Source organism: Pyrus communis, chromosome 16 (genome assembly GCF_041283825.1).
Source record: "Pyrus communis isolate YQ-2024b chromosome 16, ASM4128382v1, whole genome shotgun sequence".
NCBI classification, from domain to species: domain Eukaryota; kingdom Viridiplantae; phylum Streptophyta; class Magnoliopsida; order Rosales; family Rosaceae; genus Pyrus; species Pyrus communis.
Window position 1 is genome coordinate 28,705,686 of NC_142580.1, and position 14,084 is coordinate 28,719,769.

The following is a 14,084-nucleotide window of genomic DNA, read 5'->3' on the forward strand; positions in this document are numbered from 1 at the left end:
AAAAAGGATGCATTCCCACACTAATTATCCATCAACAGGATGTTAACCACCAATAGGAATATGCCACCTACAATACGGGTAAAAAGATGTTATTTACGTATTTATTTTTACTTCTTACATATCTTTGTAAATTTTTGGTAAATGATCTTCGTCAATTTATTTAATTGAAAATTGAAAAGAGTCTTGAAATGGTCGACATTTAGATGGACTTCCAATGCCTGACGTGAACCTTGTGCACTGGCGCAAATCCGGTCTTGAGATGCTTGAGGGTTTGGGCGGGCTTTCACATGGCCCACAACTTGCCCTTACTTTGTTGGCCCGCTGAAGGTGGCTTTTTGGGTTGGAGGAGTTTTGGGCGGGCTTCACATTACCAAGCGGTGGAAAATGCAACGGCTCAAAAAGCTAGTGACCGCTGGCTGTTGGATCAAATCCAACTTCCGTTCCAAATTTGCAATTGTAATCCCGCGTACGCGTAGCAACTAAGTCTCTCTCTCTCTCTCACTCTCTCTCTCTCTCTCTCTCTCTCAGAATAAAGTGGGAGTTAAGTAGTGTCACTCGCGCAACAGAGTCTCTCTCTCTCTCCCTCCCCCTGAGCGTGCACTACATCTTGTGCAAAATTTGGGGATCTAGCTATGAATCGCCACCACGACCCCAACCCGTTTGACGAAGAAGTGGTCGAGGTCGAGGTCAATCCCTTTTCGGTAATTTTGCCTCTTCCCTTTTCTCTTTCTCCAATTTTAACCCTTTTCTTTTTCTTCCTCGCGCTTAGATCTACCTTCCATTTTACTTGGTGATCTCAATTCCTGCATACTTTCGTGAATTCGGTTATTCGATCTGGATCTGAAAAGTGAAATTTTGTTATTTGAAATTTGAATACCTTAATTTTTTTTGTTTTTTCCTTCTTTTTTGGTAGTGAAGAAAATGAAGAAAAACAATGTGAATTAGGAAATAATAATATGTTTAACCTATAAAATTGAGTTGTAAAATTTAAATTAACATGCGGATTTTCAGTCTTAAGCTCTTGCCAGTGCCATTCCTCCCTGTGTAAGAATACTTAGCTTAGAGTCTTAGACCAAACCTAATATGTACGAAAAAAGATGGATTTAAATTTTGGAACTGGGTTAGGTTTTTAACTTATGTTATTTTGAATAAAAATTCAAAATTTGAATTTTTTTGCCTCATTCACTTCAAATTCAGTGGTGACGAAAGAAGATGGATTTGGACAACATTTATTTAACTTGTTCTTTAAGATGAAACCAAAAAGAAACAAGTCCAGTCAATTTAGATAAGGCTTTGTTGTTGTTGTTGTTGTTGTTGTTGTAGAAATGTTTCCATCATTGAGCCCCCATCCCCGGTTTAAGCAATGCCATCCTTTTACATTTTGTTGCCCCTCCCATTCTTTAATAGTGATATTTATTCCTTTTGCATCTTTTCGATAATACATTTACTTAATAGTCTGCATATTCTTATGATTTACCGCCTACCTCCCTGCATTGAAGGGCACATGACTATGTTGCACGGCTACGGGATACAGTACGCTGATACACAAAATTTCTAAAAAAAGGGATACAATATGGCAGTAAAAATAATATATATATATATATATATATATATTTGATGTGTTCATATTTCATTATATAAGTTAAATCACAAAAGAGTGAAACATTCATGTTTATCTTTTAACAGTAACAAAATAGAACACTGCTTAGTCTTTGTGATTCTTGAGATTGGTCCTCGCCTCTCCCAGGACTGGAATGATTTTCCTTGCCCAATGGGGCTACATTCATCTCTTAATGACCTGGTGAGTCTACCAAACCCACATTGTTCTAAAAAGCGGCCTAGGCGTTAGACTGTGAGTTGCCATCACGACTAGTCCCTAATTGGTCAGAAAATCAGAAAGCTTGTTAGGTGGCTTCTTGGACGGGGCTAGGCAGGGCTAGGCGAGGATCTGTGGAGAGCTATACTGGAATCTGGAATTTTTTAGATGCAGACTGATCGGCTCATTCCAAGAAGAAGATGGCTTGTATGCAGAGTGTCGTTTTGGCAAATTTGTCAGTTGATGTTTGAGTTTTTTATTCAATCTTTTTGTTCTAAGTGCCCACTATCTAGTTTGACCAAAACAAAAGAGCCCACCATCTTCTTCTTTCTATGACTTTTCGTTTCCGTTTTTTTTTTTTTAATTATAAACTTTTCATTTTTATTATTATTTTTTCTCTTTTAAGACCCCACTGTCTCACCAATAATATCTATATTTTTCACATTTTTTTTTAATGATGTCTATTATACTACATATCAATACCACACTTTTTGTCAACTAAAAACTAAGAAAAATACAAGTAGAGATTTTTATGTGTAAATAGTTACTTATTTACATGATATAATACATTTACTTAAATCCACCTAGGCACTAGGCTCTAGCCCGCCGCCCGACTAGCACCTAGCGTCTTTTAGAACCTTGCAAACCCACGGAATTTAGAAACTACAACAACCCAAATTCCTAACTTAATTCAAAGATCAGTATCTTAGGAGTATCTTAACTGTATCCTAGGAGTATCTTGACCGTTTCCTTGGAGTATCTTGACCATTTCCTTGGAGTAACCGTTAGTCAACAACACAAAAAAAATCATGGATTAATTTTTCTTATATGTATAGAATTCAACTCCTTGTGTTTTTTGTCATGTCATTGGATTTTGAACCTCATGTAAAATTGTAAGAAACCATGACTGTAGATTATTTCAGTGATGCAGTATGACATATTAATGATGAATTAGAGATGTTGGTTCTTAAAAGTTGAGTGGAACGATGAGGGTTACAAATGCAGTGCTGTGTGCTTCTTTCACATCTTTATGAAGTCCTAGTTCTTTGTACTTAGGCAATATGCATTTTAGAAATTATAGGACCCATGCCATGTCAAGTGCATATGCTATTTGATTTTCAGGCATTTTAGAAGTCACATGTTGGCACACCATGCATACTCCACTCCATTTATGATATGATACAAAAATCACTTTTGGATTATAATCCATACAGCTGCATGGTTTGGACATGTTTATTAAGACTGGTGTGAAGCTTAGTTTTACATATATTTTCCCTGTCATCCTCGTATAAATGTGTTAAAATGTGCCATAATTTGAGAATTTTGCAGAATGGTGCTGCTGCTCCTAAGTCAAAGTCACGAGTTCCACCAGTGTCATCTGACCATCTGGGCTTTGGGCAGAAACACGATGCCACAGTCGATATACCGTTGGATACAATGAATGTAAAGTAGTTTTCTGTCGTATACATTTTTTTTGCTCTCTATGAGATTATTTATGTATTGTTTGGCTATCTTCTGCAGGATTCTAAGCAAAAGGCAAAAGAGCTTGCAACTTGGGAAGCAGATCTCAAGAAGAGAGAAAAGGTTATTTGACAAGTTTTTTTTATTGATTACTTGTAAACAGTTCTACCTTTATTGTATAAATCACTTTATATTCTTTTGAAGTGGAGTTTACAAATTGATAAATTGATCACAATATGGAATATGTTGCCTGTAATAATACCATTGAGTGCACAGTGGGAGTGGCTGAGGCACATGGGTTTGTCCCATGTTGCCTTACGTTTGAAACCCCAACGTACCTTTCTAGCCATTGCTAGTGTTTCCTGTCCCCAATAATTGTAGGGTTCGGTGGTGGGCCCCAGTTTAGATGCGTTATTTGTTTTTATATCTCATTTATTCTTTTTCTTTTTCCTGGTTACAGTCACTCATTTGTGCTGTACTGCTTAATGCGTTCCTGTATTTTTTTTCAATACAGTTTTTGTGTTAATATTTAACTTTTACAGGATATTAAACGTAGAGAAGATTCTGTTGCAAAAGGTAAGCACTATGAATCTGCAACCTATATTATTAGTGATTTGGGTGTCCTTTCTTAAATCATAGTAATTAATTTTTTTTCTTCTTTGTGTATCAGCTGGTGTCCCTGTTGATGATAGAAATTGGCCTCCTCTTTTTCCAATTATTCACCATGATATAGCTAATGAAATACCAATACATGCTCAAAGGCTACAATATCTGGCTTTTGCAAGTTGGCTAGGTAAGGCATGTTTATTATGCCAATGTGGTGCTATGTGTTTTATGCTTGTATTTTTATCCATGTGTTGAGGATTCCATTACAAAAGAGTTATTTTCAAATAGTCTGCCGTATAAGTTATAAATTGGATTTACATAAAATTATATGCTTATGGAACATTTTCTCTAACAATCAAGTAGTAGTAAGTTATTTCATTGCTGGGATTTAAGGAATGTACGTACTTATATTTGATTGGACTGTGTCAGTACCTAGTATTTCTCTTAGAATTGTTTACTTAAATATAGATAGTTCCAAGGAGAGGATTGGGAGTTAAAATTGTTTATTTAAATATGGATATTTAAATAAGGTTAGTGTCTTTCCATTGTTTCTGATTACAGACATATAATGGATGTTTTTAAAGAGGATGGCCACGAATTTTGAAAAGTTTGGAGTTTGGACATCCTTGTTGGGGTCATCTGGAAATGTAGTTCAATGATCCAAACGTCCATTTCTTTAGGTCCTTGTTTAAATATTGACCGTACATAATGTTAGCCAAATTGAAATTGGCCAACTTTTTGGTCCCTCCTCAAGAATTATTCCTTCAAAAGTAAGCTTCCAGATAGAGAACCGTCTGGTCATATAAATTATGTACACAACCGTAGTTGGTCCAATAAAATGAAAATATTGGTAATCAAATGGCACAATGAGTTTTGGTTTGGCTGATCTTACTTTTTTGCGTGGATGATCCTTTGAAGAAATGATTCTGATCAGTCCAAGAGAGTTTAGGATGTCCTCATTTTTTATTTCTAATTAGGGAAATACTCACTTGTAGCTCCTCATAGGCTCGTGCACAAAAAATGCATGTATATGTATAATGTAGATAATACAGAGGAAATGCTCTCTTGGCAGACTCTCAATATGGATAACTGGTCACTTGAATTCTAATTCTAATATGTGATGCTAGATTAAGAGTCTGGCAGAATATGTGGGTGGACTCCTGGTATCATTATTCTTCTTATCATCACATATATTTCCTTATTAGACTTAAGTGGATTCATCTTTTTATGTTATTTTTCCTTTACATGCCTGTCTAACACTTGAGTAATATTGTCATTGCAGGCATAGTTCTTTGCCTATTTTTCAATGTGATTGCGATTATCGTCTGTTGGATTAGAGGCGGAGGTAAGTTTTCCTTGATGATATTTGGTTATTACTTGATTGTAGGTGAATTTAGCTCCTTGGCTATCACGCTCATTGGATCTTCTGATGAGTTTCATAAACTGCAGGTGTTAAAATATTTTTGCTTGCGACGATCTATGCTCTAATGGGATGCCCTCTTTCATATGTTCTTTGGTACAGGCCTCTCTATCGTGCTATGAGGTAAATGTTTAAAGATGGCTTTGTTTCTAGTTTCCAGGTAAATAAAAGGTTTGTAGTTCCTCTGGAGATTACAGAGAAGCTGCAATGTCAGCATAAATTTTTTGGCACTTTAGAGAAAATTGCTTGACTGTAATATCACAGATCTTAGGTTAAGACAAGAAAACACTTCAACATTTTTGGGAACCAAATATGAAAGAGTAGGCATTTGTATTTATCCTAAAATTATCCTCATCCGATTAATGGAAGAGACCTTTGGCATATGATGGACCCATGTTTAAATTATGCCCTGTTTATGTTATGAACGAATCAAATTTACACTATGGACTCTAACTGGCACAATAACTCTCTCGCAACTCGTTTCTACCAGAAATTATGGTGCATAATATTTATTTGTCCTTGCTTTTAGTATTTCATGGGCACACCTATGGGGGGACTTGGTAAATCAAAGTTTGATTTAGGAAAATAGTAAGAGAAAGGAATATAATGGAGTCGGACTCACTCCAAAAAAGGTGAATAGGAATAACTCTGATAGAAATTCAGAAGATTCCAGCATCATACCAGCCTTCAGTATCATACTACCTTGGAAACAGTGCTGCTTAGTCACTAGGGTGGGATTGTTATGTGGTGCATCTAACATGGTGGTTGTGGTTGAACGTGGAAACCAATTTTTCCTGGAAATCAAGAGTTTGGAATTGAATCCCTTTGCCGGGGGAAAGAAGGGGGGAGGTGGTAATTATGTGCAGCTAGCATGATTGTAACTTTTTAATTTTGTATGTAGCCTTTCTGATTCTTTTGCTCAAAGATGACACCTCGTCAGTTTTTCAGCCACTGTACAGTAACAAATTTCTTTTTTTCTTTGGAACTTCTAAAAAATTTACTGTTGCTGTGACCTTTTCCATTTATAGTTGATAAAGAAGTTTATGATCTATGGGACCCTTCACATTTGTTGTACAAATGGGTAGAGAATCAGTTGTATGATGTCAATGTTATCGATATGGATGGAAATGGAATGTGCAATTGTTTTTCCTTTGTTAAATTGAAATCGGTAATATCATGCACTTCTGCTGACTCTGTTGAGGTGTATTTTTTCCAATTTGCAGGACTGATAGTGCCCTGAAGTTTGGTTGGTTTTTCTTGTTCTACATGGTATGTACTGATACCGTATATGTTTGATTTATTATGCTTGACTTATCAATCTGATTTTAATCAATTTTCTTGTGGCAGCTCCACATTGGGTTTTGTGTTTTTGCGGCGATAGCTCCTCCAATTGTCTTTAATGGGAAATCATTGACGTAAGCTCTTCCCTTCTTTTTTGTTTTTTGTTTTTTGTTTCTTGCATTTAATATTATTTACTTGTCGTGATGGCTCCTCCAATTGTCTTTAATAAGTGTTTTGATGCTGTGTAACTGATCCAATATATTTTCCTCCTTTTATTTCTTTATTTTTGCTTCTTATATACAGGGGCATTCTTTCGGCAGTTGATGTTTTCTCTGACCATGTGGTGGTAGGGGTAAGTTTTTAACGTGCCTGCATCTATAGACACTGCTGCTAGAATGTTGTTGGAAGTGTAATGTTTGTTTTATTTCTCATCTCCATCATCTCAGTGTCTTCAATTTTAATGTAACCTCTAAAGTTGAAGAAGAGAATAGATTCGTAGTTGAGATTTTTGTTCAAGATTCAAAATATCAAAACAGTTACAAAGAATTTGGACTACTTCATTTAACTGATAAAAGGAAGAAAAATCATGGTCTAGACTCTAAACTATGAAGTAGGCCACAGCAACAAAAAGGTATGGGGTAGGCCGGGAAGAAATACAAAGTTGCGCTGGTTTTCTGCCAAAACTGAAAACTCAGACTTGTGTTCACTTTTGACTTCTGAATTAATGTTTTCTTTTCCTAAGCACTCTTAACAAATGAACCAGTAACCACCTTCACAATGATCTAAAGTGGGAGAACCCTCTTTTCACCAAGATTCCATTTTCAGGTTCTCAATGCTATGCATTTATTGAGAATATCAGATTATTGCCGAACTTTTGTTTGCTCTGGTTGGCTGGTCAATTCATGAATTTGTGCTCAGCATTGAGAATATACTGGAGCAAATTTTGGTAAAAGAATATCTGCCCTTTAAATTTGGCCAATAATACATTCCTTATGCTTCTTACTTGAGCATTGAAAGGTTCTCTCAACACAGAACAGTGAAGGATACACTTTATGCTACACACACATATATATCCACTTTATCGTTCTTGATCGGAGGTGGTTCCTTAATGTGCATCGGTCGCCCAGTGGTTTTTTTCTTGGTTGCTGGCACACTTTACTCAGTTAGATTTTAGGTTCTAATGAGATCTTATGTACCCTAAATATCAATCCTGTCGGGGAAATGGATCAAAACTATTAATAAAACTCATGAAGACTTGCTTCCCGGTTCATAGCCATATTGCCCAGCTTTACAAATAAGAACAGAAAGGGTAACATCTAGCATCATGATATGGATTTCTGATAACCAAGGGATCTTAGTTGTCGGTTGGATTGTTTGGTGCAAATCTCAATGACTAATATTATTTCTTTTGTTGTATCCTGTGCAGATATTCTACTTAACTGGGTTTGCCTTGTTTTGCTTGGAGTCTCTTCTAAGCTTATGGGTACTTCAGGTGAGAGACAGAGTTCCCTTGTTTCCTATGTACATTTTAAAAATTAATAGCCTTTCGTTAGAAGTATAGAAAATGCTTCTGGTGGTTTACAAAGGCATGCATTTACCTGAATAGTCTCTAGTTATGGATTTATGGAGGTCTCGATTGTTGTGACTGCTCCTAGAGCACCGTGACCCCGCCAGTTTGCTTCAGATGTATTCTGTTTTTGTTTTTCCTCTTATAGAAGAAACTTAATCTTTACCGTTAACAACTAGTATGTTTGTTTCTTTATTCTCACTTTCACGAAATATATCCATTTAGGTATGTTTACAAAAGCTTGTACAACCATATCTGGAATATGTTTATTCACTTTCATTTGTCGTCTCCTAAAAGATTTGAACTTCATTACTAGTCCGAATGCCTCTTTTTTGTGTTCTAGTCAGATTGAAGTCATTGTTAACATGTTATTTATCGTTACTAATGATCTGATCGTGTTTCCCTGTTTTGTTTGTGCAGAAAGTATACATGTATTTCAGGGGGAACAAGTGAGATTTGATGGTGGGATCGTGATCCGATTGAGATTCAGAGTTGCATTGCCTTTCTAGAGTGGTTTTAGTATATTCTTGTGCGGCGTATTATGTTTGCCATTTCGTTGCGATATGAGTTAGTAAAGAATGATGAGTAAGCTGTATATGTAGTGTTCCACCCAGACTCTAATAGTATGTTTATTCTCCCCTTCTTGTCGTCAAACTACGTTGCGTTATAATATTACTGTTTTATGTGTTGCATTTTCGTATTCACAGCGTTATAATATTACTGTTTTATGTGTTGCGTTATAATATTACAAGCCAAATAGGCTTTTGGTGCCGAGGATTTACTTCCCATCACCATCACTAGATTAATCCAGAAAAGTTGTGAATTGTTTGTTCAAAACTAATAGACGTGGATACATAGATGGACAAAAACTAGTTTTAATCATTCCATTTTCGAGAGCAACGGTACAATATCCTGGGAGTGCTATTCACACACATCTTTGAACTTTTCACTCTTTGTTAACTTATGTTATTTGATCTTCTTCAATTTATCTGATCTGACGGTCGAAAATTAAAAGGGTGTGTGTGAGAAGTAAAAGAAGGCACAGCTCTCTCTTCTTAAATAAAGCGACTGGAAATCTAATACACCAACACTATTAGGACTAAAGAAAATACACGTGCAAGAACTCTACCGTTCTTCTGAGTGCACCAATGGCGTGGAGCTCCATGCGCTTAATGTCATCTAGGGAGTGATAAAGCGGCCACAATTTCACTGTACAAAACGTGTATCCCGCAACAAACCAAGAGTTACCTTCCTAAATCCTCCGGGTTAGAACCTCCTCGACCACCGCTAACGCACGGCGGCTCATGGTCTGCAATCAGCGTTCCTATCAAGCCAGTGTTGCTGTCAAAACGTTCCTCAAGGTCCAGAGTGTTCTCAAAGCAGACAGAGAGGATTGAAGTGCGTCTCTGCCATAGATCCGGCAAAAGCCAGACAAGGGTGGGAACATTTCAAGAAAACAAAGCCAGAGACAAGGGTCGCAGAAAGAAAGAGATGGGTTCTCGACATTTTCATCAGTTTACGACCTAAACAACAGTCAATCAAAAGTTTCAAAAATTCCCTAAAATGCCAATATAAATGCATGCGATGCCACGTAATTCGTCATGCCTGACTTCCATGACGAATCTTAACACGTTGGTCTGGATAAATTTTTTATTGTGATAGAACACGGATTGGTATACTACGTATTTTTATTTAAGTAGTGAAAATTTTTAGTTTTTAAGCTATTAATTTTTAACACATATATTTCACCATTTGTATAATAACATGTAGTGTATCATTCCGTGTTCCGGTCAAATTGAAAAATCTCCCGTTGATCTGTACGTTTCTAGTTTCATGTACGTTGTGTCTTTGTCATTGGCGCGAAGCAGATTTTTTACAAGATTAGTTTTAAATATTTTATAGAATAATATTTTTTGGTCGAAACTTTGTAGAATAATATAAAACGACAAATTAAGAGCGAGAGAGAGGGGGGAAAAATCATAAGCGGATGGCACAGAGCACATACTCTTATCTATCTCCAGAGATATCCTCTTTCCATTCCTCACCCTTCACCCCTAATCTTTAACTAGCCACCACTGCATTGCCACGTGGCGCATCAAATATCCAAACCACAACAAATGACCACCAAGCTTCTTCTTCCTCCTCTCCTCTGCCCCCATGCCTGCGTTTATCACCTACCCATATGACATCACCTCATACAAAAATAAGAAGTATATAAAAATAAAAAATAAGAAACCCCAAAAAAAAAAACAACATGACACGTCAACAGCAGCGGTCTTAGCCGACATTTTCTTTTCTTTTCCAACCCAAAAAAACTTGCTCTCATCAAACTCTTCCATCCTCTTATTTGTGTCCCAAACTTTCTAGTTTGTTATTATTAGCATCCAGAGGAAAAAAAAAAAAAAAAAAAAAAAAAAAAAGAAGAAAGAATAATATGTGTAGCCTTTCTTTCCCAAATCAAACCAAGTAAGCAAGAACACAGAGAGCTAGAGAGAGAAAGTAGTAGTAGTAGTAGTGGGAAAATGGCGATTTGTGCAGTGCACACAAGTGGCCAGCTGAACCCGACGTGTTCATTTTCCTCGTCCTTGGGATTTAACGGCCAAAAGCAGCAGCAGGTGGCGGTGTTTTACAAGCAGAGAAGCGGCAGCAGCAGGAGAGTTGGAGTGAGTGTGATAAGATGCGAGCAAGAGACGATTGTTATCGGTTTAGCAGCGGACTCAGGGTGTGGGAAGAGCACATTCATGAGGAGGCTGACGAGCGTGTTTGGAGGAGCAGCGAAGCCGCCTAAAGGTGGAAACCCTGATTCCAACACGCTCATCAGCGACACCACGACGGTGATATGCTTGGATGATTACCATTCCCTGGACAGGACAGGGAGGAAGGAGAAAGGAGTGACGGCGTTGGACCCAAGAGCAAACGACTTCGATCTTATGTATGAACAGGTGAAGGCCATCAAGGAAGGCAAGGCTGTTGAGAAACCTATTTACAACCATGTTTCTGGTCTCTTGGATCCTCCTGAGCTCATCAAGCCCCCCAAGATTCTTGTCATTGAAGGTTTACACCCAATGTAAGTGCTTGTCTAATTGACTAGTTACTCATCATAATCACTTTGATTACACTAGCTACTACTTTATTATTTTCACTCTCTCTTTCATTTTTCACTAAACATTCATGAAATCTTGGAGTTGTTCTTATTTTGGATCTTCTTTCTAATTTATTTCAACTTTTTTTTGTTTGTTTAAACAGACGGCATTTTACACTAAATTCATGAAAAATAGTTTCACACAACCACTTCTCTTATTATTTTTTGAATGAGAGTATCCACGTAATTTATATCGAGAGGAAAACAAACCTTCTTTTAATTTTTGTATTAGTAGTTACTTCTACATGTATGTGTGTACTAATGTTAAAATGTCTTCTAAGGACCACTGGAATTTTTTGCAAGACCATGAATTTGTACCACAAAATTTATATAAACACATTATCCTGATCAATAGTATCAAGTCAATATTTGACAAGAAAATAGTTTCCTTTATATATTAAGTTAAACCTCAAAATAGACGGGAGGGGAGTTAAGGAACTTTCATTTTCAAATAAATAAATGCTGGAGTAGGTCATAATTTTGGAAATGATTACAATACTTACATACATGTATTTAAAATAATATTAAATAAGTATTGTAGTCAAATTCCACAAAATTTCAGATAATGTTTTACTAAAATGACTTCCTTATGTTTGAATGGTTAAAAGAATTTAACTAACATCAGTAAAATGAAAAGAAAGAAATAAAAAAACTGATGTCGTTAGCCAAACAATAAAACGAAAACGAAAAAAAAGGAGACTAAGATGACTTCCTTATACTCACTTACTATCTCTTACTTACAAGTAAAGGCTATAATGTAGTATTAAATGACTATTTTACTAGTATTGTAATTACTCAGTGATAAATTAATTAATTCCATCAACATCAAACAATGCACAACCGAACCAATGGCATGCGTCGCGTAAATTTTCGTCCCACAAATAGTTTTTTTTTTTACATGTACAACTCATTACAAGCTTGTTGGAGAAAGGATTTGAAACTTGAAAAGAGAAATATCACTATGCAACGTACTTACCTGATAGTTAATTAAGCAGGAACATATATATTAATCCATCAATATATATATATATATATATATATATGTGTAGGTATGATGAGCGAGTTAGGGACTTGTTGGACTTCAGTATCTACTTGGACATCAGCAATGAGGTTAAGTTTGCATGGAAAATTCAGGTAATTAAATTAACCTCGCATAATTAAACTTAATTTCGATAAATTTACCACGGTAATTAAGCTAAAACTTGGATTGTTCAGAGAGACATGGCGGAACGCGGGCACAGTCTTGAGAGCATCAAAGCCAGCATTGAAGCCCGAAAGCCTGATTTCGATGCTTATATTGGTACGTAGCCACCCACCTATGCATGATTTATTTACGAAAATGTATCTTGTTCGCACTCTTAGTTTGTCATTCTGCACTCTCGTAATTATTAACCGTTTGTCAATTGTATGCAGATCCCCAAAAGCAGTATGCAGATGCAGTTATAGAAGTGTTGCCAACCCAATTGATTCCAGGAGACAACGAGGGGAAGGTGTTGAGAGTGAGGTTGATAATGAAGGAAGGTGTGAAATATTTCAACCCAGTCTACTTGTTTGATGAGGGCTCCACCATCTCGTGGATTCCTTGCGGAAGGAAGCTCACCTGCTCTTACCCTGGAATCAAATTCAACTACGGCCCCGACACTTACTTTGGCAACGAGGTACGAATTTAATACTCGTTGCCAAATCTGTTCACCAAATGATGTGTCACCATGCATCCCGCCTTGGTGCTGTACAAAAGCGTTTTTAACTGATCATTTTGTTTTTTGTTATGCATGGTTATGTATATTAGGTGTCAGTGTTGGAGATGGACGGGCAATTTGACAGACTAGATGAGCTGATCTATGTAGAGAGCCATCTAAGCAACATCTCCACCAAGTTCTATGGAGAAGTCACCCAACAAATGTTGAAGCATTCTGATTTCCCCGGAAGCAACAACGGAACCGGTCTCTTCCAAACCATCGTCGGATTGAAGATACGCGACCTCTACGAGCAGCTCATTGCAGCGAGGGCCAAAACTCCAGCAGAAGCAAAAGCTTAGAAATCTTTCATCAAATCTCTTTGCCGAATTATATTGTTATTAATATTTCTACCTACTTAATTATTTAAGAGAATGCAAGCATGCCTTTTTATCACTCTTTCTTTCTTTACGTTGTAATTCTGTGGAAGAGTATTTGTATGATAGAGAAACAAGTTTAATAAAATTATAAAAAATAAAAAATAAAAAATAAAAAAGTTGGAAAAATTTTCAGCTATGAGGTTCACCTCTCTATCTTATCCATTCAGCATTTCAGTTTCCCAATACATGATTGCATCACTCATGTAACCAACCAACCAACAACCCTATGAATATGATGGCCCCCTTTCTTGTCCTTTATTCCATATTTGCTTCTTCTTTCATAGGGACTAGGGAATGAGTTTAGCAATACACTCCTTCATCTTCCATTTTACCATCTTCAGTCTCACATTGGCATAAGAATTGGGGGCCCCATAAAATCGGGGCTTTGTGTGGTGGCTCCGCTTGCACCATCTCAGGGTCGGACCCGTCCAGAAACTTCCAATCTTATTAAACTAACAGAAAAATCTACAATACCATGTTGTATTCAATGCAACGTGAAATGAATGAGTGAGATTTAAAGAAACCGATATTCTACCTTTATCACTTGAATCTATCCAGCCCATTAATCTCCGCGTGCACTTAAACCAAGGGGGAGTGTAGCCACTCTACACCCCTAACTAACATCTCATGGTAATTAGGCTTGCTTAATCACAGTAAAGTTTTAGGGTAACTTGT

The 14,084-nt window shown here is 36.7% G+C and overlaps 2 protein-coding genes across 3 annotated transcripts; both read left to right on the top strand.

Annotated features, from left to right (window-relative positions):
* The first annotated feature begins 364 nt into the window (after positions 1–364).
* Positions 365–8,843, top strand: LOC137732507 (secretory carrier-associated membrane protein 4). 2 transcript variants are annotated; one of them, XM_068471825.2, is made up of 12 exons: positions 365–701; positions 3,146–3,259; positions 3,338–3,400; positions 3,820–3,853; positions 3,948–4,070; positions 5,166–5,228; positions 5,333–5,426; positions 6,527–6,572; positions 6,651–6,718; positions 6,888–6,936; positions 8,011–8,076; positions 8,572–8,843. In XM_068471825.2, the coding sequence occupies exons 1-12, from the start codon at positions 633–635 to the stop codon at positions 8,602–8,604; spliced, it is 822 nt and encodes a 273-aa protein (XP_068327926.2). In that variant the 5' UTR covers positions 365–632; the 3' UTR covers positions 8,605–8,843. The 2 variants fall into 2 exon arrangements, with proteins under 2 accessions (XP_068327926.2, XP_088543559.1); XM_088687433.1 differs by lacking the exon at positions 3,146–3,259 and having other exon boundaries at positions 516–701.
* Positions 8,844–10,066: 1,223 nt separating this feature from the next.
* LOC137730608 (phosphoribulokinase, chloroplastic) lies at positions 10,067–13,425 on the top strand. Its single transcript, XM_068469594.2, has 5 exons — positions 10,067–11,218; positions 12,343–12,427; positions 12,509–12,593; positions 12,707–12,951; positions 13,083–13,425. Exons 1-5 carry the CDS (start codon positions 10,674–10,676, stop codon positions 13,329–13,331), a joined length of 1,209 nt encoding a protein of 402 aa, XP_068325695.1. The 5' UTR covers positions 10,067–10,673; the 3' UTR covers positions 13,332–13,425.
* The last annotated feature ends 659 nt before the right edge of the window (positions 13,426–14,084 follow it).

What these genes read in the sequence shown, in the direction of transcription:
- LOC137732507 (XM_068471825.2), top strand. Translation starts at nt 633, where the DNA reads ATGAATCGCCACCACGACCCCAACCCGTTTGACGAAGAAGTGGTCGAG. An exon ending in AGAAGATTCTGTTGCAAAAG is followed by an intron (nt 3,854 to 3,947) that starts GTAAGCACTATG and finishes TTTGTGTATCAG; the next exon opens with CTGGTGTCCCTGTTGATGAT. An exon ending in TTTAATGGGAAATCATTGAC is followed by an intron (nt 6,719 to 6,887) that starts GTAAGCTCTTCC and finishes TCTTATATACAG; the next exon opens with GGGCATTCTTTCGGCAGTTG.
- LOC137730608 (XM_068469594.2), top strand. Translation starts at nt 10,674, where the DNA reads ATGGCGATTTGTGCAGTGCACACAAGTGGCCAGCTGAACCCGACGTGT. An exon ending in AGTTTGCATGGAAAATTCAG is followed by an intron (nt 12,428 to 12,508) that starts GTAATTAAATTA and finishes TGGATTGTTCAG; the next exon opens with AGAGACATGGCGGAACGCGG. An exon ending in ACACTTACTTTGGCAACGAG is followed by an intron (nt 12,952 to 13,082) that starts GTACGAATTTAA and finishes TATGTATATTAG; the next exon opens with GTGTCAGTGTTGGAGATGGA.